The sequence below is a fragment of the Rattus norvegicus genome, chromosome 1 (genome assembly GCF_036323735.1).
Source record: "Rattus norvegicus strain BN/NHsdMcwi chromosome 1, GRCr8, whole genome shotgun sequence".
Taxonomy (NCBI): domain Eukaryota; kingdom Metazoa; phylum Chordata; class Mammalia; order Rodentia; family Muridae; genus Rattus; species Rattus norvegicus.
The window spans coordinates 103,850,039-103,869,899 of record NC_086019.1 but is presented as its reverse complement, the minus strand read 5'-3'; the positions used below and the strand labels follow the sequence as shown (position 1 = coordinate 103,869,899).

At 49.3% G+C, this 19,861-nt stretch overlaps 3 protein-coding genes and 1 non-coding gene across 56 annotated transcripts in view; 1 reads left to right on the top strand and 3 right to left on the bottom strand.

The window, feature by feature from the left end:
- Positions 1–2,542, bottom strand: part of Fv1 (Friend virus susceptibility 1) — a 5,979-nt gene extending 3,437 nt beyond the window's left edge. For 3 of the 29 annotated variants that reach the window (XM_063261803.1, XM_039111828.2, XM_063261845.1), the window contains exons 1-3: positions 2,408–2,514; positions 1,828–2,006; positions 994–1,037 (exon numbers count right to left, since the gene is read on the bottom strand). The gene's annotated coding sequence lies outside the window, so the exon portion shown is untranslated. Of the gene's footprint in view, positions 1–993 lie in introns of all 29 variants that reach the window. The other 26 variants (XM_008759365.4, XM_063261881.1, XM_017589137.3 and 23 more) reach the window with 18 other exon arrangements.
- Positions 1,111–1,201, bottom strand: Snord88c (small nucleolar RNA, C/D box 88C). Its single transcript, XR_005500212.1, has one exon. It is a non-coding gene; the product is annotated as a small nucleolar RNA SNORD88 (small nucleolar RNA).
- On the top strand, positions 2,509–19,735 carry 1700028J19Rikl (RIKEN cDNA 1700028J19 gene like). Of its 21 annotated transcripts, XM_017590113.3 has the most exons (6): positions 13,589–13,621; positions 15,716–15,833; positions 17,059–17,259; positions 18,113–18,259; positions 18,719–18,847; positions 18,989–19,735. In XM_017590113.3, exons 3-6 carry the CDS (start codon positions 17,169–17,171, stop codon positions 19,285–19,287), a joined length of 666 nt encoding a protein of 221 aa, XP_017445602.1. In that variant the 5' UTR covers positions 13,589–13,621; positions 15,716–15,833; positions 17,059–17,168; the 3' UTR covers positions 19,288–19,735. The 21 variants fall into 21 exon arrangements, 18 of the variants coding, with proteins under 18 accessions (XP_063137019.1, XP_038956857.1, XP_063137017.1 ...); XR_010063008.1 differs by lacking the exon at positions 15,716–15,833 and having other exon boundaries at positions 13,535–13,621; positions 18,203–18,259; positions 18,714–18,786; positions 19,013–19,151; XM_063280948.1 differs by lacking the exon at positions 15,716–15,833 and having other exon boundaries at positions 13,535–13,621; positions 18,203–18,259; positions 19,102–19,735.
- LOC102552485 (uncharacterized) lies at positions 3,299–13,625 on the bottom strand. 5 transcript variants are annotated; one of them, XM_039100915.2, is made up of 5 exons: positions 12,635–13,623; positions 12,025–12,293; positions 10,793–10,939; positions 6,213–6,410; positions 5,651–6,004 (listed from the first exon to the last, which is right to left on the bottom strand). In XM_039100915.2, exons 1-5 carry the CDS (start codon positions 13,345–13,347, stop codon positions 5,937–5,939), a joined length of 1,395 nt encoding a protein of 464 aa, XP_038956843.1. In that variant the 5' UTR covers positions 13,348–13,623; the 3' UTR covers positions 5,651–5,936. The 5 variants fall into 5 exon arrangements, 3 of the variants coding, with proteins under 3 accessions (XP_038956843.1, XP_006229234.1, XP_006229236.1); XM_006229172.4 differs by having other exon boundaries at positions 6,279–6,410; positions 12,635–13,603; XR_005499037.2 differs by lacking the exons at positions 5,651–6,004; positions 6,213–6,410 and adding an exon at positions 3,299–3,435 and having other exon boundaries at positions 12,020–12,293; positions 12,635–13,624.
- Positions 19,736–19,861: the final 126 nt, after the last annotated feature.

The window sequence follows — 19,861 nt, the reverse complement described above, 5'->3', positions numbered from 1 at the left end:
TGCAGAAATGAGCTGTCTAAAGATGTAACCACATAATAATGAAAAATTCAGCCCTAGCAACACTCACCCCATTTTAGGTTCTTGTAAAACCCACAAAACCAGTGGTTGTGGGGTGGGCAACAGGTAATTTTCTCTCCTGCCTGTTCCACTCTGAGGACACAGCCGACAGGCACCAGGCCTTCCTCTCCAGCTCTCAGGATCTTCTCAGTTCCTATCTTTGCCCAGTCTGCAGAGGCTCCATGTGTCCAGCACTGTGCAGGACACTTTGTTACCAGTCCTAGGCCAGTGTGGTCAATAGCAGAGCCATTGTTTTCCCTGTTCCCAACACCGGAGAAACAAGGATATTCTCCTAGAGCTGAGAACTTGTTCTTTTTCAGATAACGCACATTCCTGTCTTCTGATAAAGCCTGTTATTTCAATAATGGCACCTATGTAAATTCAAGGTTCTTTTTTTTTTTTTTTTTTTTTGGAGCTGGGGACTGAACCCAGGGCCTTGGCGCTTTCTAGGCAAGCGCTCTACCACTGAGCTAAATCCCCAACCCCAAATTCAAGGTTCTTAAAGAAAAAAAAAATCATTTTTATTTATAAATTATTTACTAGGACCTAAGCGATGCTCAAATGCACATTGTCTTCAGTCTACAAATCCAGTGGGCAGGCGATAATGCTGACATTTTGCTCCCTCTACTGGGTTTGAAAATTTGGTCTTTTCTGCATCTTACCCAGTCCTTACCCTTAGAAGGCAGAAAATACTGCCACCCTCTCTTTGAATTTAGGTGATATGTCTGCTCCATTAACCACCCAGGTTTATTGAGGTGGCTAACTGACCAGTATGGAGTTATGAACAGTAGGTCTGGGATCTTTATCAACCACCTGATTGGTTCCATTTAATATATAATACCCTGTACTTGCTGGCTCATTAAATCTAACTTATAGAAAGTAACTGAAAAGGAAGGTACCATATTTTAGCCATGGGTAGATTAAAAAGGTTCTCACCACAGTAAGAAGATGATGGATGACTTCTTGGCTTCAAGATACACCTGTAATACAGAAAGGACTTGGTGAGGGTTTTGTGTGGAGACAGCCCAAAGGTGCAGAGAACATCAAATTTAGAGGTCCTCAGACCTCCAGGTGTCAAAGGTCCTGGAGGGGCACTGTGTCCTCAAGGATGTTTGGAGCCCAGTGCTAAACATCATTGGATCCTCAGGCCTTCTGCAATGTCAGGGCTACTTGCCTTCGGGATGGTGGTCAAGCTAACACAATATAAACGATTAATAAACAGAAAATTCACTAGATGCTCCAACTTCCCCAGCCCAATAGGTCCATAGTTTCCCTATGGACCTGATCTCCTGTCTTGGCTGTAACTGCTAGTAACCTTGAAAAAACAAAGCCCGAAAAGACACAAATCCTGAGGAATCTGGTGGGAGAACTAAGGAGGTTGTTCTACTGAGCAAAATACAAACAAGCAAAACCCTGCTAAGATGTAACTGACATAAACAAGGCCCAGTGACTTATCCAGCCAGATTTGAACCACCCTGTGAAAGCCGTCTGGGAGATGACTTAGCAAGGAACACAAAGAGAACAGTAGGATCCCAGGAGGAAAGTCTAATCAGGGATGATAACAGCACTGACTAGTAGGCAGGAAAAGACTGGTTTAGAGGCGAACGTGTGGTTATTTTGGGTGAAATAAGTAATTTACTTGAGTAGCTGGGAGGTCATGTTTGTACCATTAGGCCCAACCACAAAACCATTAGGTATCCTGTAGCCATTGTATTAGTATTCTTGGAGGTGAACAAAGGCCTGGTTTCCTTTCTCCTCGTCTACTCCTACCTGCTGCTCCGAAGCAATCCAGTCCTCCACGTGCACTCACATCCGCCTTGGTAACTCCGTATCGTGTATCTGCCCCTACACCCCATCCTCCTCCAGCCCTCATGTGTTCTAGGTTGCACAAAAATGCCAAAATCCCACACGGGGGAGGGGCAGTGGTAGAGATTTCCTACGGAGAGAACCTGCAGGTAGCACGGGGCTGTCATTGGGAGGAAAAATTCGATGTCACACACCCCCCTCCCTTGACACCTAAAAACGGGAAGATGGCGGACAAGACCCGCGACGTGAGCAGCAGAAATGGCGTAGCCCGGCTAAGGCAAGACAAAGGAAGGCCCGTCCCAGCATCCCAAGCTCCACAAACCTGGCGAAAGGCATCGTCCCAAAAGTACCCGCATCCGCCCCTTCAGGGAACACCCTGGTTCCAACCCGAGAGCGCCCGCGGCCCCAAGCAGCGCCCTTGAGCCTGTCCACGCGACAGGTACACCCGTGACCAGGCCATGGATACCTCGGGACACGAGATTCCCAGGGCGCACAGTAGCACCACTGACTGGAAGGCGCCGAAGCCAACCTCGAGAAAACTCACCGGTAAAGACCTCACCTCACACGCAATCGCCACAGGCGCGCGCCAGAGCCGCGTGTCCCACTTTATAGCGCGCGCCGCCTGTCAGTCCCTCCCACCGCGCCCGCAAGGTGCCGCCTCCAGCGGCTCTTAGGCCCCGCCTTGAGGCAGCCTACACCTACGCCTGAGCCGGGAATTCCGCCTTCTTGGTGGCAGAAAGAACAAACGTCTGTTGCCGCTAGAACATTCCTGGCCAGGTGATAAGGTATGTTGTTTCCGAAAAGGATGAAAAGAATGAAGGACATATCTGAAAGGGTCTTCCGTTACTCTCGTCAGGCACCACTTAGACAGCTTCCGAGGAGAGGCGGGACGAGAAAGGTCCCCTGGGATGAGGGTGGGGCCAGAACCGGAAGCTCCCGGACTAGCCAGCGCGTCAGTGGAGTTAGTCTGTGCTGCAGGGGCTGGGTTATGCTTAAAGGGCCTACCCAGCAGTAGTCGCAGCTGCCACGCGGGAGGCAGAACCAGCACAGACTGGCAGGCTTTTAGGGGAGCATGGGTGTGGTGTTGTTAGAGGACTGTGTTCTGTGATGGGCGGAACGCGGGAATTCCCTGTGCCTGAGAGAGGGTAGCTTGGGTCTGGACCCCTGGGTGTGAGGGAGGGTGGATGGTGTCTGGATCCTTGGGTATGAGGGAGCGGGGCCGGAGGGCTGTGTCTGAATCTGGAAGCTGCGAAATGGACTGGTGGGTCCGAGGAAGGAGGCGGAGGTCTGGACTCCTAGGTCTTGGGGATAAGGGTCAGAGTTCTGAATTCTTGGGACGAGCTGGAGGTGGATCCTCAACCACAAAATTAATAGAACATTAAAAAAAAAATAAGTTTGTATTTTGTACCAGTTCTCTTTTTCTTCATTTTGTCCTCCAAATAGTCTTTCCATGTAATACTCTTTAAGCTATGGAGTCCTTAATGTGACCTGAGTATTCTTTGTTTAGCTGGCCTTCTGCTCTTTAGGCTCTTTCTCATTCCGTTGAGGAGTTTGGCCTTGGAATGGAGTGGTCTAAAGTAAAGGGAAAATTTCTTCTCTTAGGAATGTAAATGAGTTTCTATTATTGCTGCTGGCTCACACCTGAGGGAAGGCAGTGGTTTCATCAGGGCCCCCAGTGACGTCCCTCATTTTCCTCCCCCACTTGTAGCCTTCCACATATCTATAGAACCTACTGAGCCCTTCTTTGCCACAGGACTCTTAGCATGTTTCATTCTCTCTGCATTTGAAGCTTCCCTCTTCCCATTTTAGCAAAGAATCCCCAAACAGACTCCACTTCCACCAAGCCCCCTCTTTCTAGTCCTAACTCCCTTACCGTATTTTTGTTTTGCTTCTTGATACACGGTCTCTCTCTATAGAACAGGCTGGCCTTGAATGCAGAGATCTTCCTGTCTGCCTCTATGCTTGACTTCCATTACCACACTGATGGTTAATATGGTCAACTTGACCAAATCTAGTATCTCCTAGGAAACAAGCCTTGGAGTGGACCTTGTGGACAGTTACCTAGGTTAGGCTGGCTCGTGTCCAGCATTAAGCCAGACATGGTTGCGCCCACCTGCAGTGCCAGCAAGAGGTTGAGAACTTAGGTTCCATCTTGTCTACATAGCGAGTACCAGACCAGCCTGAAATACATGAGAACACATCTAAATTTTTCTTCTTTGAAAATAAAGTGTACTTATTTTAGATTTATATGTATGAGTGTTTTGCTTGCATGTGTGTGTGCCCGATACCTTCAGAGGTCAGAAGGGAGTGTTGAAACTGGAGCTATGGGCAGTTGGGAACAGCCATGTGAGTTTGGGTAATCAAGCCCTGGTTCTCTGCAAAACCAAGTGCCCTTAATAGCTGAGCCACCCGTCCAGATGCCCCCCCCCCCTAAAAAAAAACTCAACTATGCAGTTCTTTTTTTTCCAAATTTATTTTTATTTTAATTTGTGTGAGTGGTGCATGTTGGGAGGGGCATATATCCATATGTATGAATGCCATACCTGCAGAGGCTGGAAGGACAGAGCTGGAGTTACAGGCAGTTGTGAGGCACCTAACACGGAAGCTAGGAACTGCACTAAGTCTTCTGGGAAAGCAAGCAAGCACTTTCAATCACTAAACCATCTGTCTTAGTTAGGGTTTCATTGCTGTGAAGAGACACCAGGGCCAAGGCAACTCTTATAAAGGAAAACATTTAGTTGGGGCTGGCTTACAGTTCAGCGGTTTAGTCCAGTGTCATCATGGTGGGAAGCATGGCAGTGTGCAGATAGACATGGTGATGGAGGAGCCGAGAGTTCTACGTCTTGATTCACAGGCGGCAGAAGGAGCTTGTGTTCAGAGACCTCGAAACCTGCCCCAAAGTGACGCACTTCCTCCAACAATGTCACACCTATGCCCACAAGGCCACCCTCCTAATAGCACCACTCCCATGGGCCAAGCATTCAAACATATGAGTCTATGGGGGCCAAACCACCCCACCATCTCTCCAGTCCTTTGATCATGCAGTTCTTGGGTGTGAACTTTGTAGATAATGTTATGTGGTGATATCAAAAGGTTGCGTCTGTGTAGTATATCATTGCCTCTACAGACAAGGAAACTGAGTCCTACATGGGCCAACCTTGCAGTGAGTCATGGAGCTAGTGGACTTGGACAGAACTGGGATTTTTACCTGGGTTTTAACCCTTCCCCACTTATCAGAGCATTCTTGGCCCCACACTTCCCTCCCAAAGCCTTACACTGAACAGGCTTGTCTTGTGGGCCTTTGGGAAATAGAGAAGGGGGTTGTGGGGGTGGGACTGCAGGAAAGGATGGGAGGGGAGTTGAGGATGTGAGCAGGATTTCCTCAGAGAAGGTGAGATCTTGATTATAAGACTAAAGGTTGGAGCTGGGGATGCATGCCTTTAATCCTAGTGTTCAGGAGGCAGAGGCAGGCCCATCTCTGTGAGTTCTGGTTAGCCTGGTCAACATAGTGAGACCCTGTCTCAAAAACAGAAAACCACAACAGAAATCAAAAGAAAGCAGAAGTCAACTGTTCAACAACCATGAAGCACCTTGTGGCCAGGTGGTAGTGGCTCACACCTTTAATCTCGGCACTCTGGAGGCAGAGGCAAGTAGATCTCAATAAGTTTGAGGCCAGCCTGGTCTACAGAGCAAGATCTGGGACAGCCATGGCTACACAGAGAAACCCTGTCTTGAAAAACCAACCCCCGTAAAACCCACCAAAATGAAACAAAACAAAGACCTACCATTTGTTTGCCAAGGACCCTTACCCCAGGGTTTTCTGACCTTTAATGTTTTACCCTTGAGTCTCTTCTTTATCCCTCTACTTAGGAGGATAAGGATGGACAGGGTAGGGGACAAGGGAATTTGGCAGTTCAACATACAGAGCCATGTCAAGAAGATATTTTTCTGTAAAATATAAATTAGTCTTCTGGGTTGAAGGGAGTCGGAAGTTACATAACTTGAGTATAGGGATGGATTGTTTGGCAGTTGACAGCCTAAGCAGACCATCAGTGTTAGTTCATAGTCAGGTCTTAAGACCATATGGCCTGGAGTGACAGGATAGACCAGAAGTTGATGTAGTTCAGATAGGAGAAGAGACCTGAGAGGGAAAAGAGGGCAGAGAACACAGAGGTCAGTAGGCTAGCCTCACCTTGTACCCCACGCTGTCCTAACCCAGCCGCTGCCCCATCCTTAAACCCCAAATCAACTTCACCCTGTTTGTCCCCAACCTACCCCAGGCCTACAAGAATCCCTAGTCCTGACTCCAAGCCCAGTCCCACCCTCCCTGGCCCTGTGTGAAACCCTACCCTGCCTCCCAACAATCCCCACAACACCGTCTGCACCACTGAGGCCACACCAGAGCCCAGCCAGACCAGTCATTAAGAAGAAGAAGACATTGATCCAGGCAAGGTAGAAACTGCTCCCCAGTGTGTAGGTCATGCCTTCCTGTAGGAACTTTCGGGCTTGCATCAGGTAGAACAGGACCCCCAAAATGATGTTGATCCCTGTGTAGCACAGAACAGGTGTGACATCCCCCTCCCCGCACCTCCTGACCCCAGGTTAGTCACAGGCTGTGGCTTTCTCACTGTGGTGCTGGTTTCTTTAAACTCCCTATGCAGCTAAGGATGGCCTTGAACTCTTCCTGTTTCAGCCGCGCATCCCCGTGCTCAGTGTATTCTGTTTGGGGATGGAACCCAGGGCTTTGTGCACACTACACAAGTGCTCTATCAGCAGAGCTACCTCTCCAGGCCTCTTTTCTCTTCCTGCAACTTCTTCCCTCTGTTTCTCTCTCCATTTTCCTTCCTTCCATTCTCCCTCCCTCCTTCACTTCTTACCTTCCTTTTGGTTGTTGTTATTTGGAGATAAGATCTTGCTTCCTTTATAGCCCAGGCTAGCCACTGGACTCATTGTGTAGTACAGGCTGACCTTGAACTTGCTCTAACTTCCCAAGTGGCAGCATGTGTAAGCACGCTGCCTCTAATGTCTTTGATCTCCAGATCTTAAACCTCCACCCTTGGACTCCTGACAGTACCCTGATGTGAGATATTGGAAGGTTTTGGGGCTCAAAGACCAGGCCCCTTGCCCTGCCTTTGTCCCTTACCTCATAGCAGTCTCTTGTGTGTCTGAGCCTCAGTATTTTCATCTCTATTTTGGTCATTACCACCAGCTTATCTTTGAGGGCCATCATGAGGGGGTGTGGTGATTGGTATGCACATAACCAGAGAGAATCTCAGAGAGACAGAGAGAATTCAATAATTTTGGGTAATTTGAATTAACAAGAATTGAAGCTAATTTGTGAAAAGGGGGAAAAAGAAACTCTTACTCATATTGGACATAATAGAATTATCTGACTGAAAATGTGTCATTGTAAACTAAGGCATTTTCTATTAATTGTGGCTTATAGTGAAACAATTATACTTAAAATTTATTTTATTTTTTAATTATATGTGTGTGTGTGGTGGTGGTGGTGGGGGTTGGTGTGCACAACTGCTTGCAGTGCGCATAAAGCCCAGAGGAGGGCAGTAGCTCTCCCTAGAGCTGGATTCACAGAGAGCTGTGAGCTGCGATGTGGGTGCTGGGAATAGTAAGTACTCCATCTTCTTCAGAGCAATATGTGCTCTTTACCTCCAGTTGTCTTTCCAGTCTCAACAATTATCTTCAGACAATTAGGAGTGTGCTGCCTTCAATCTCAGCAGCAGAGAGGCAGAAGCAAGGCAGTGGTTGGGATTTCTGGACAGTATGGGTTGCAAAGTAAGACTTGGTCTCAGAAACAGACACAGTGATAATATAGCAAGAGCTACAAGATAAAGCAGACACCAGCCAGCGACCAGCAGACAGGAGCTATATGCTCTCTGTTGTCAGCACTGCTCTCTGTTGTCAGCACTGCTCTCTGTTGTCAGCACTGCTCTGTTGTCAGCACTGCTCTGTTGTCAGCACTGTTTACTGTTGTCAGCACTGCTCTGTTGTCAGCACTGGTCTCTGTTGTCAGCACTGCTCTCTGTTGTCAGCACTGCTCTGTTGTCAGCACTGCTGTCTGTTCTCAGCACTGGTCTCTGTTGTCAGCACTGCTCTCTGTTGTCAGCACTGCTCTCTGTTGTCAGCACTGCTCTCTGTTGTCAGCACTGCTCTCTGTTGTCAGCACTGCTCTCTGTTGTCAGCACTGCTCTCTGTTGTCAGCACTGTTCACTGTTCTCAGCACTGCTCTCTGTTGTCAGCACTGCTCTGTTCTCAGCACTGCTCTGTTCTCAGCACTGCTCTGTTGTCAGCACTGTTCACTGTTGTCAGCACTGTTCACTGTTGTCAGCACTGCTCTCTGTTGTCAGCACTGCTGTCTGTTGTCAGCACTGCTCTCTGTTGTCAGCACTGCTCTCTGTTGTCAGCACTGCTCTCTGTTGTCAGCACTGCTCTCTGTTGTCAGCACTGCTCTGTTGTCAGCACTGGTCTCTGTTGTCAGCACTGCTCTGTTGTCAGCACTGCTCTCTGTTGTCAGCACTGCTCTCTGTTGTCAGCACTGCTCTCTGTTGTCAGCACTGCTCTCTGTTGTCAGCACTGCTGTCTGTTCTCAGCACTGCTGTCTGTTCTCAGCACTGCTGTCTGTTGTCAGCACTGCTCTCTGTTGTCAGCACTGCTCTCTGTTGTCAGCACTGCTCTCTGTTGTCAGCACTGCTCTCTGTTGTCAGCACTGCTCTCTGTTGTCAGCACTGCTCTCTGTTGTCAGCACTGCTCTCTGTTCTCAGCACTGTTCACTGTTCTCAGCACTGCTCTCTGTTCTCAGCACTGCTCTCTGTTGTCAGCACTGCTCTGTTGTCAGCACTGCTCTGTTCTCAGCACTTCTCTGTTGTCAGCACTGTTCACTGTTGTCAGCACTGTTCACTGTTGTCAGCACTGCTCTCTGTTGTCAGCACTGCTGTCTGTTGTCAGCACTGCTGTCTGTTGTCAGCACTGCTCTCTGTTGTCAGCACTGCTCTCTGTTGTCAGCACTGCTCTCTGTTGTCAGCACTGCTCTCTGTTGTCAGCACTGCTCTCTGTTGTCAGCACTGCTCTCTGTTGTCAGCACTGCTCTCTGTTGTCAGCACTGCTCTCTGTTGTCAGCACTGCTCTCTGTTGTCAGCACTGCTGTCTGTTCTCAGCACTGCTGTTCTTCTACAAAAATGTTTTGTGACACAACTCGAAGTTGTGGTCAATTACTATCCAGAACAGGAGGACAACATCACTTTTTACCTAATTAAAATGCCCTCGACCTCTCCCAGTCTGGGTATGTGTTTGGACATGAGATGTTTTTTTTTTTTTTTTTTTTTTTTTTTGGTTCTTTTTTTCGGAGCTGGGAACCGAACCCAGGGCCTTGCGCTTCCTAGGTAAGCGCTCTACCACTGAGCTAAATCCCCAGCCCTGACATGAGATGTTCTAATCAGCATGTCAGTTTTGAATTACTTGGGAGAGGCTGGGAGATTATCACAGTGAGTGTTACTTATCAAAGTAGCATGAAGTGCTGGCCCCTCTTTTCTCAGTTATCCTCACACTCCAGCTTCCTGAATGCTGGGATTTCAGATCTGTGCCACCATTCATGACTTCTTTGAAGAGAGACCACATAGACATCATTTACACGTGCCCAGAGACTTAGGCCTGTCACTACCCTGCGTGCTTCGGATGGACCTTAGAAACTTGTCTGGAGGTTTTAGCAGGGGATTTCCAGTTATTTTTATGATCTTAACCAAAGAACTGCCCTTCTCTGCTGGCTAAGGGGGGACACACATAGAGTGGTGAGGGAGGAAGTGGATGCTTGTCTAGCTAGTCAGATTAGTCGAACCAACCATGGGACTCAGAGTGGTGACAGAAATAACAGAGCTAACATTTTGTAAGTGAACACTCACTACATTTTCACATGGCAGAAAATATCATCTCCACTGGCCTGTGATGTGGCTCAGTTGGTAGAGTGCTTGCCTAGCATGCATACATCCCTGGGTTCCATGCCCAGCACCACATAAACATGGCATGCCAGCCCACACCTATTATCTCAATGTAGGACATACTGGACATAGTTGGCTGCATATATACGAAGATCAAGGCCAGCCTCAGCTACACAAGACCCAATCTTTTTTTTTTTTCTCGGAGCTGGGGACCGAACCCAGGGCCTTGCACTTGCTAGGCAAGTGCTCTACCACTGAGCTAAATCCCCAACCCCACAAGACCCAATCTTAAAAAAAAAAAAAAAAGAAAAGAAAAATGAAAAGTTCGATTCAAGAGATGAGGAAAGTGTGACTTGGAGAGATGAAGTAGCTTGAAGGACACTCTTTGGAAGGTGGGATATCGCTCCACATGGAGCAGTGTATAGAGGTTGGGGTCCAGGAAGTGCTGGCAATGAGAATAGGCAGAAGGTGTCCTTGGGTTTTGGTTGAAGAAGAGGATGGAGTTGGAAATTGCTTAGGACGAGTTTCAGAGGGAAGTTCCCAGCTGGGAGATTGGAGTGTGGACTGAGAAGGAGGTGAAACTCTGGTTGGACTGGGACTGAGGATGAGGTTGAACCTCTTAGAAGGACACGGTCGGGTTGACCTTGAGACAGTCATGGAGAGTAACGGGGCTTGAGGCCAAGTTGAGTGTTGAGATTTGTGAAGAGGCTGAGTAGAATAAGGAGGGTGGTTTGGGAAAAGGTGTATTCAGGGTGAGGTGGGGCTAGACCAGGTATCAGGGAGAAGGACTTGGGGTTTAGATTTGCTGGCAATGAGATGGGAGCTAAGACAGCGAGACTGTTTTCAGGACTGGAGGCGTCATGATGGCTGGAGATTTGTAAGGAGGTAGTGCTGGGGCTGAGGTGAAGATGAAGCTGGGATAGAGGGGATGGGGTTGGCCTTTGTCATGGGCACCCATGGAAAGCATCGCAGTAGCATACCTGTCATGAGGCTGCAAATGAAGAGAGAGAAGTCCATCAAGGGCAGGCTGGTGCTAGGGAAGAATATAGTGCTGACGAGACCCATGCACACGCAGAAACTCATGACACCGGAGATGAGGAGGCAGGCCCAGGCCATATCCAGCAAATCTGGAAAAAATAGGAGAATCAAGAACACCAGGACTGTGCTGAAGAGATGGTTTAGCAGTTAAGTGTGCTCGCTGCTTTTCTGGAGGATTGAGTTCAGTTCCTGTCACCTTCACTGGTGGCTTACGATCACCTGTAACACCGGTTTGAGGGAATAGGATGCCTTCTTTGGCTCCTGTGAGGACCTGCACTAATGTACATAACACACACACACACACACACACACACACACACACACACAGATGCGTAAGTAAAAACTTTAAAATGGATGCTGGTGGTGGTGCATGCCTCTAACCCCAGCCAGCTCTTGGGAAGCAGAAGAAGGCAGATCTCTGTGAGTTTGAGACCAGTTTGGTCTACATATTGATGAACTGTCTCCAATAAATACATCCTTAAGAATTAAGATGGGAAAGTGGGGACATCAACCTCTGGCTTCCACCCATGTACCATGCACATTTACACACACACCAGACAGACACAGGCACACACACACACACACAGGCACACGCAGGCACACGCAGGCACACGCAGGCACACGCAGGCACACGCAGGCACACACATACTATTGGAGGCCAGAGGAGGGCATCAGATTACCTGGGAGTGGAGTTACAGGTGGTTGTAAGCCTTGTAGGGCACCGGGGATAGTTAGAGAGCCAGAAAAATGAAACCTGTGCTTTGCTGAAACAGATGCTGATCACTGAAGGGGAAATAAACCCTTCCCTCTCAAACTTGCTTTAGTCACAGTGTTTTATCATAGCAATCGAATCCCCTACTCAGATAGTTCCTGAAGGATCAAACCTGAGGTTGTCTTCTGGCCTCCACACACGCAAGCTCATACAGATGCACTCACATCTGCACACGGATGCGTGTCCACACAAACCAGCGCTGAGCTGCTCTAAAACAGTGGGTATTGCATGTGTCAGATCTGGCATGTGAGGTTCGATCTTTGGTCAGTGACATCGGGCTCTTGGGCATGAAGACATTGTGTGGGTATCAGAGTAACCAAAGGGGGAGAACTGCTCTTGAAGCTCTCTGGGACAAAGAGGAGACCCGAGTCTCTGGAAGGATGAGGGCAGGGCCAACCTTACAAGCATTCTTGTCATATTCATTCATGCAGGAGATGTCAGGGCAGCGCATGAAGAAGATGGTGTCGATGGGGATGGCTTTGGGGCCAGCAGGGTCCCCTGGGGGCGTTAGAGGCACTTGGAAGTGGATCCAGGGTTTCCACAGGGCGATGAGGCTGAGAATCACCATGCCGGCCACAGTCAGCACCAGGCTGAGGTGTCTGCTGATCTTCTTGGCCTCGAGCAGCAGCCTCCAGCCTATGGGAAGCAGTGTCCAGCATTTGCTCTGAACCCTGTGACAGATCACGCGACTGGCATCAGCAGGAAGCCCATCTGCCCTGTCCAGTCACCCCACAGTTCTTCAAATCCCACCTGGGAAGATAGGCTTGGTGGCATGTGCCTTTGACTCTTAGCACAGAAGACAGAAGCAGGAGGATCTCTGAGCTCAAGGCCAGCTTGGCCTATGTAGAGAGGAGACCCCAAGACCCCATTTCATCAAAACGAAACACCAGACATTATGTTTCCACCTAGGTATTCCTCTACCCACCACTACACCCCCCAGTTTCAAATGCAGCTGTAGAACTCCAGGCTTGAATATGCACACCCCCGCCCCCCATGTTCCTCCTGTACTCACCTGCTAGAGTTTATTGTAGTAGAAATGCTGGACAGTCTTGAGGAGCTGTGACTGGACTCAGAGTCCTCTGTGATTTCTTTCAAGTTGTCCTTGGAGTCCCAGAGAAAGGCTTCCAAACTTCTGATGCTGGCCTCTGGGCTCTGGGTTATGGATGGGGGAACATCCACACTGGGCCGAATTTGTTTTCTGTTGAGGCCATATGCCTGGGTCATGGAGGAGTGACTTTCAGTGTCGATTTGTAAGTTTGAGGTTTCTTCCTGGCCACAGGACAGGGTATGAGAGCTTAGGATGCCCAGTCGGCGATTCGGGTAAAGGGAAGAAGTCTCTCTGGAACTGAGCCAGCGATTGTAGGCCACAGATTGTATGTCTTTGGTGATGGACTGGAAACCCTGAGGAGGGTTCTCTTGAGTACTTAACCTTCGAGGGAGAATGGTGGATGGGGATGGACTCTGTGTACTGATCCTGCGAGGGAGAAAGATAGATGCTGGTGGTTCCTGGATGCTAACCCTTCGGCTAGGTGTGGGTGTGTATGGTTCCATGCCACTGAATTTGCGAGTGTAGATGATGGGCATAGGTGCCAGCATGTCAGTTTGCTGACCTTGGGTGGCATCTTGGAAGCTCGAGGTCACTTTCAGAGAGACTTGGGATTCATCTTGCCTGCCGAAGGGAGCTGCTGTTTCTTTGCCCTGGCGGCCAGAGGGGTTCTGGTCCATGTTGAAGAGCAGGATGGGGCTAGTCTCTGAATGTACTCAATTCGCATCTGCCTCTGCTTCCAGGCATGCCCACGGCCTCCTGGATACCTGTCAGTCTGACTCTAAGGCTGTGTGTCCCTCTGTCTGTGGCTCCAGCTCTCTGTTTCTCTGTCCCCAGACAGCACTCAGGGATTTGGGCTAGGTAGCAGCTGGGGGTGGGGCGGGTTCTATGACAGTTGGAGGGGTTCCAAGAGGCTGAGGTTGGCCATGGCCTCAGACTGCACCATAAGCCTTCGTGAGTGACCCTGCTGTTAGGGCTGGGCTAATGGGACTGGACAGAGTATGGATTGGGTAGGACAGGGTGCTGCTGTGATAATGAAGGTCTGATCTAGGCCTGACTAGGATCAGGGTGAGGCAGGACTGAGAGTTTAGAAGGCCTGAGATCTGAACCCATAATTCCTTTTACCTACTCGTGCCTTTCCGTCAATTCCCAGGGCCTGCTCTGAGCCATTTCTGTCTTTCATTCCCATATTTGCCTCCATGGCTCACTCTGCTTCTTCTCTTTCTGGCCTGTTTCTATTCCTTTCACCCTCCCCTGAGACCTCACACAAGACTAGGTCTGCTTCTTGCTTCTGAAGACTTCCAGTCTAGGGTTGGGAGGAGGAGAAAGACCCAGCCACAACTTGGTAAGGACTAAGGTAGGCAGGCAGGCATTCCAAACAGAGGGAGGGAGTTTCAAAATCCCTTTTCCAAGGTGGGTATGATGGTGCATGTCTGCGGTCCCAGCACTCAGAGGCAGGAGGATTACACTGAATTTGAGTCCATCCTGGGCTACAAGAGGCGTCTCAAAATAACAACAACAACAACAACAACAACAACAACAACAACAACAACAACAACAATGGAAAACATTCTGCTCTTTCCCCAAATTTTATTCAATGAACTTTAGAGGATTGCTCACAAATTTTATGTTTATGATATGAATATATGCATTATTCAATTTTTGAATTTATTTTTACATTTATTTGCTTTAAGATTTAGTTATTTATATTTTATTTTAGATATATTGGCGTTTTGCTTGCATGCATTATTTATGTGAGCGTGTAGCTCCTCTGGAACTGGAGATGTAGACAGCTGTGAGCTGCCATCTGGCTGCTGGGCATCGAGGCCAGGTTCTGGGGAAGAGCAGCCCTCACTTATATTTCCTTGTGTGTATGTGTGAGTGCTTGTGTGTCTATATGTGCACCATGTGCTTGTAGAGACCAGAAGAGAGTGTCAGGGTCTCTGGAACTGGACTGCTAGGCAGTTGAGAGCTTTCCAGCTTTGAATGCTGAGAGCTGAACCCTGACCCTTTCTTTGCTTTTTCGTCACTAGAAGTCCAATGCGCTATCCACTGCGCAACAGAGCCACCTGACCCTTTCTTTGCAAGATCCATCCATGCTCTTAACTCTGAGCAATCATACTCTCCTATCTTACATTGTGTGTGTGTGTGTGTGTGTGTGTGTGTGTGTGTGTGTGTGTGTGTTGAGAACCAAGCCAAAGGAAGGCAAAGAATAAATTCTGAGAGTCAGACTTTCTTCTTTCACCATGTGGGTTGTAGGGACTCTGAGATCAGATCATTCATTTTAGCCTTGGTGGTAAAATCTTCCACCTGTTAAGCCCTAGCTTGTTGGCCTCTTATGAATTAATTAATTTGTTCACTGTCTTTCTATCTAGCCCTGGCCATGCCTAATCTCACTGTGTAGCTCAAATTGGCCTCAAATTCAAGACAATCCTCCTGCATCAGCTTCTCAAGTGCGGAGATCATGGGCAGGTGGCACCATGCCAAGCTTGGTCAGATTTTGGTGATTGTGCAATATTGAGAATCCAGGTGTAATTCTTTTGTTTGCTTGTTGTTTCAAGACAGGGTTTCTCTACATAGCCCTGGCTGGCTTGGAACTCATTCTGTAGACCAGGCTGGTCTCGAACTCACTGCCTCTCTCTGCCTCTGCCTCCCGAGTACTAGGATGAAAGGTGTGCTTTGCCACACCTGGCCTTAGTAAACTTTTTTTGTCGTTAATTTTTTTATTTTAGAGGTCAAAGGTGAGTTTTTGAGAAGTGCTGATGCATTCTAGTTTAAAAGGTGCAAAAACTGCATCTTAGAGCAAGGCATGGTAGGGCCAGGCACTCAGGCAGGCAGATCGCTTTGAGTTCAAGGCCAGCCTGATGTACATAGTGAGCTCCAGGTAGGACCCTGTCACCACACTAGAGCTCTGAGAGCAGGCTGCATTATAAGACAGAGCAGGATGCGATGTACCCCATTGCTGAGATGTGTCTTTGGCCTCTAATAGTTTGCTTAATTTCAAAATGAAGCAACAGTGATTTAAATTGTAAATACTTGCTGGACTAGATGGAGCACCCCTGTAATATCAGGACTGAATATGCTGAGGCAGGAGGATCACCAGAATGTTGAAGTCAGTGTGGTCTGAAGTGCCAGGCCAATATCGAAATCCTATCTACAAAACAAAGTAAGCAAAACCCAGGTCAGTGCAGCGGCTCAGCTGCTAAAAGGCACTCGCTGCTAAGCCCGAGGGCCTGAGTCCAGCTGATGATGGTTGGAACCCACATGGTGGAAAGACAGACCAACTCCCTAGGTTTTCTCTGACATGTGTTCTGTGGCACTCATGCCCCCCCTTCCAGACTACAAAAACATACAAACGCAAACAAGCAAACTCTCAAAACCAAACTGCAGAACAAGGCCTGGGACTGTAGCTCAGTAGAGTGTCCACTTGGCACACATAAAGCCCTGGGCTCCGTCCCTAGCCTGGCACAAACCAGGCAGAGTGGTGCATGCCTGTCATCCCTGAACTGGGTAGGTGGAGGCAGGAGGATCAGAAGTGTAAGATGATCCTGAGCTACATTTTGAGGCTTGCCCAGCCTGGGTTTGTGTGAGACCCTTTTTCAAGAAACAGCAACCAGATAATGTCACTTTCCCCCAGGAGTCCCATTAAGGGTTCAGCTTGGCAGCTGCATATTCGGGTGTACAACATTGAGCCCAGAACTTAGGAGACAGGGGCTGGTGGATCTTTGTGAGTTCCAGGTCAGACTCATGTACATAGTGTATTCAGACCACTAAGATCTACATAGGGAGACTTTGTCTCAAAACCTAAACCATCAAGAGTTCATTCAGCATGGGTTGTTACAGAGAAGAAGAAATACTTAGCCTTTGACACCTACTTGCTGTTGCAAGTTTCAGACTGACCCCATGTCATTGAGCATCTAGACTATTTCAACTCTCATGGCAATGATCACATTTGACCTGGGTGTATGCATGTGTGCACTATAGGCTCAAAGAAGTCCAGGCTAGCCCGAATCCAGGCTAACTGAGGAGATGATCAGTTAACCTCCTCTGCGTCCTAGGCCTCTGTGCCCATGTTGTTCTGGAAAGTACACTGTTCTTTGCTCTAAAGGATGAGACAGGAAGCATGCATTCATGCACTCGTGAGTTCATTCATGTACTCATCCAGTCATGCATTCATCATCAGTCAGCTGGAGTTTGAGATAGGTGTACTGCGTCACAGGAGGCCAGTGGGAATGGGAAGAGTTGACCTGGTGTTGGAGATGAGCTGCAGACACTTCCACAGGGAACTGGCTGTAGATGAGGGGGTGGAATGGAAATGAGGATGAGGATGAAGGTTGGCAGTGAGAGCTTGGAGAGAAGACCCAGGTCCCTAGAACTTTCTCCCTCCCCAGCTGACCTGCTGTGTTCCTGGGAGGAGGACCGAAAGTTGGTCCTACGTGGCTGGTCCCTCGTCTTCATCTTCCTCGCAACTTTGTTGGTGTTCAGCGTGGTGGATGGTCGGATGGCCTATGTGCATGGTCCGTACACTGGCTTCATCGGCCTCTGGATTGACTGCAGGAGGCATAAGTGTGCCAACGTGGGCCAATTCACTGGTCAGTGTATACATAGACTGTGGGTCCTGATAATGGGTGCTAGAGGTGACTGTGGGGTGGGCCACGTGCCTATCCCAGGAGTCTCTGTGGGGGAGTAGCTTAGGGCTCACAGCGGGGCATCGTTGTTGTTGGTGGGTAACTCTGCTAGTGGTAATAGAGTTATTTTAGATTTTCTAGGTAGTGATTTTGATAATATGAGTGGAGGTGATGCTTTTCTTGTTTTTTTTGGGGGGGGCGGTGTTTGCTGAAGCTGGAACCCAGAGCCTTACACTCCACAGTGGTTCTACCACTGAGAAACACCCCCAGAACAACCTCATTGGAGGATTCTAGGCAGGCGCTCTACCTCTGAAGTAAGCCCCAGACCCTCACTGGGGGATTCTAGACAGGTGCTGAGCTATATTCCCATCCTCTGCCTTGTTTGGGACAGGTCTCATGTAGCCCAGGCTGGCCTCCAGGCTAATGAGTAGCTGTGGCTAACCTTGAATTTCTGATCCTCCTTCCAAGGGCGGGGATCCCCTGAGTGTGCTACCACCTCAGTTCAGCACAGTGCTGAGGCTGGAGTGTAGGACTTCACACATGCTAGGCAAGCATTCCACCAATGAAGCCACAACCCCAGGACCCCTGGACTGCTTATATTTTATATTGTGAGACAGATAAGGTCTAGGTGTCTCTAAACTGCTCAGGCTGGCCTTGAGATGGGCCTCCTTCCCAGCCTCTGGAGTACTTAGGTTGGACTCCTTATGGTGTAAGAGGAAGAAGAGAGAGAGAGAGAGAGAGAGAGAGAGAGAGAGAGAGAGAGAGAGAGAGAGAGGTGGGGGGTAACTGTAGTCATCCCTCTGACTCTCCTCCCCAGTTTACACTCACATGAGCAAGGGCTTCATATTTCTGGCCCTGGCATTATGCCTCATCCTCCTGCCCACCATGTTCCTCTCCTTCCGACCAGTCTGCCGACGCCTGAACAAGATAGACTTCATCTTCAGTTTCCTCAGCATTGGCATTGGTAAGTGTCGGCAAGGACAGGGGTGACTGGAGTTTCCCCACCCAAGGCCAGAGCTGCTCCTACCCAGAGGTGTGGCTAGATTTCCAATTCTGCTGCTCTGAGGGAGAGGGGTGTCTCTGTGTCTTTCTAGGGTTTTTTTCTGTAGTCTCACTAGTCCATGCTGGTTTTGACTATGCCATTCTCTTGTCTCAGCATCATAAGTAGCTGGGATTAAAAGCCTATGCCCACTAGTTGTGACTGATGGCTTTGTCTCCCATTTACCTTTCCCTCTGGGTATGTATCCATTTGTCCTGTGTGTGTGTGTGCATGTGTGTTTGTGTGTGTGTGTGTGTGTGTGTTTGTGTGTGTGTGTCCACTTGAAGCATGTCAGGGTGGTTGTCTCTATTTCTCTCATTTTGGGGTGTGGGGTGGTGTTCCCTGTCTAGCCTTCTGTCCTTCTCTGGCTCCACCCCAGTGCAGGGCTCCTGATTCTCCTCAGCCTGACGCTCTTTGCCATCGACTGCAACAGGCTGCGCCCGAGGCCACAGGTATCCTACCAGCTGGCCTTCTACCTGTGCTGGTGCGCCAGCGTCTTGATGCTGTGGGCCGGTGAGGGCGGGGCCTCGGAGGGAAGGGCGGGGCCTGGGCAGGGCAGGGGCGGAGCCCAGGAAAGGGGGTCAAGCCTCCAGGACCGAGTTGGGGCTTGGGGTGGGGCTCTGAGTCGAGTGCCCACGGGGTCCCTTCCCACAGGGACTTTGTCCTTCCTCAACCAAGTGCGGATGTGGAGCTACAGTACGCCTTTCATGGAGAGGAGGCTCAGCTACTTCCGTTGGGCCTCGCGACACCACTCCTTACACTTGCAGCAGCTGTCTATTTCGGCCAGAAACTTGGAGCCCGCCCAGAAGCTGTCTACTGCAAGCAACTTTGTGAACTACCTCGAGCCTCCCCAACAGAGGGACGACGCAACTTCTCAGGACACTGATGAGTCCCCGCAGCCTGATGCCTCTACCTCGGTCCCTGTGGCTCAGTTTCCATCAGACCTCCCTTGAGGTCCCATACTTCCCCTGAGAGCAGGTAGCACCCTGGGGACACAGGTGGCAAGCCCCAGTCCCCGCTCTAGGACCCACTCCTTACTGCCTGAGTCTTGGCAGGGACCCTCCTCTGAAAGTCCTCCAATACTCTCACCTGTGGCATTGTCTTTCTGAACAGACACTGGTTTGTGGTCCCAAGCAGTGGGAGCAATGTGGCCCTTTTCCCAAGCTGGGCACTGCTCTGCCCCACAGGGCATGCCCCTCAGCCACCCTTCATCTTTGGTCCAGCCCTACCAGAGATATACCCTCCAGGTGCTGCAGGGGGATACTCTGTAGCCTAGCCTTGGGGGTAGTCCCTACCCTTCTGTGGACAGACCCCTCCCCAGGAAGTAAAGGTTTAATTAATATAACATCCCGCCACCTTTCTGGCTTCCCCGACTCAATAAAACCAGGTCGGCACTCTAAATTCTCAGCGTTCAAGTGCTTGTCCTCTCTTCTGCTTCCAGTGTAGGGTCTGGCCTAGCTGGATTCGACCTTTCAGGTGTGTCTAACTTCACTAAACTTTGTGATCTGAACATGTTCCTTGCCAGAG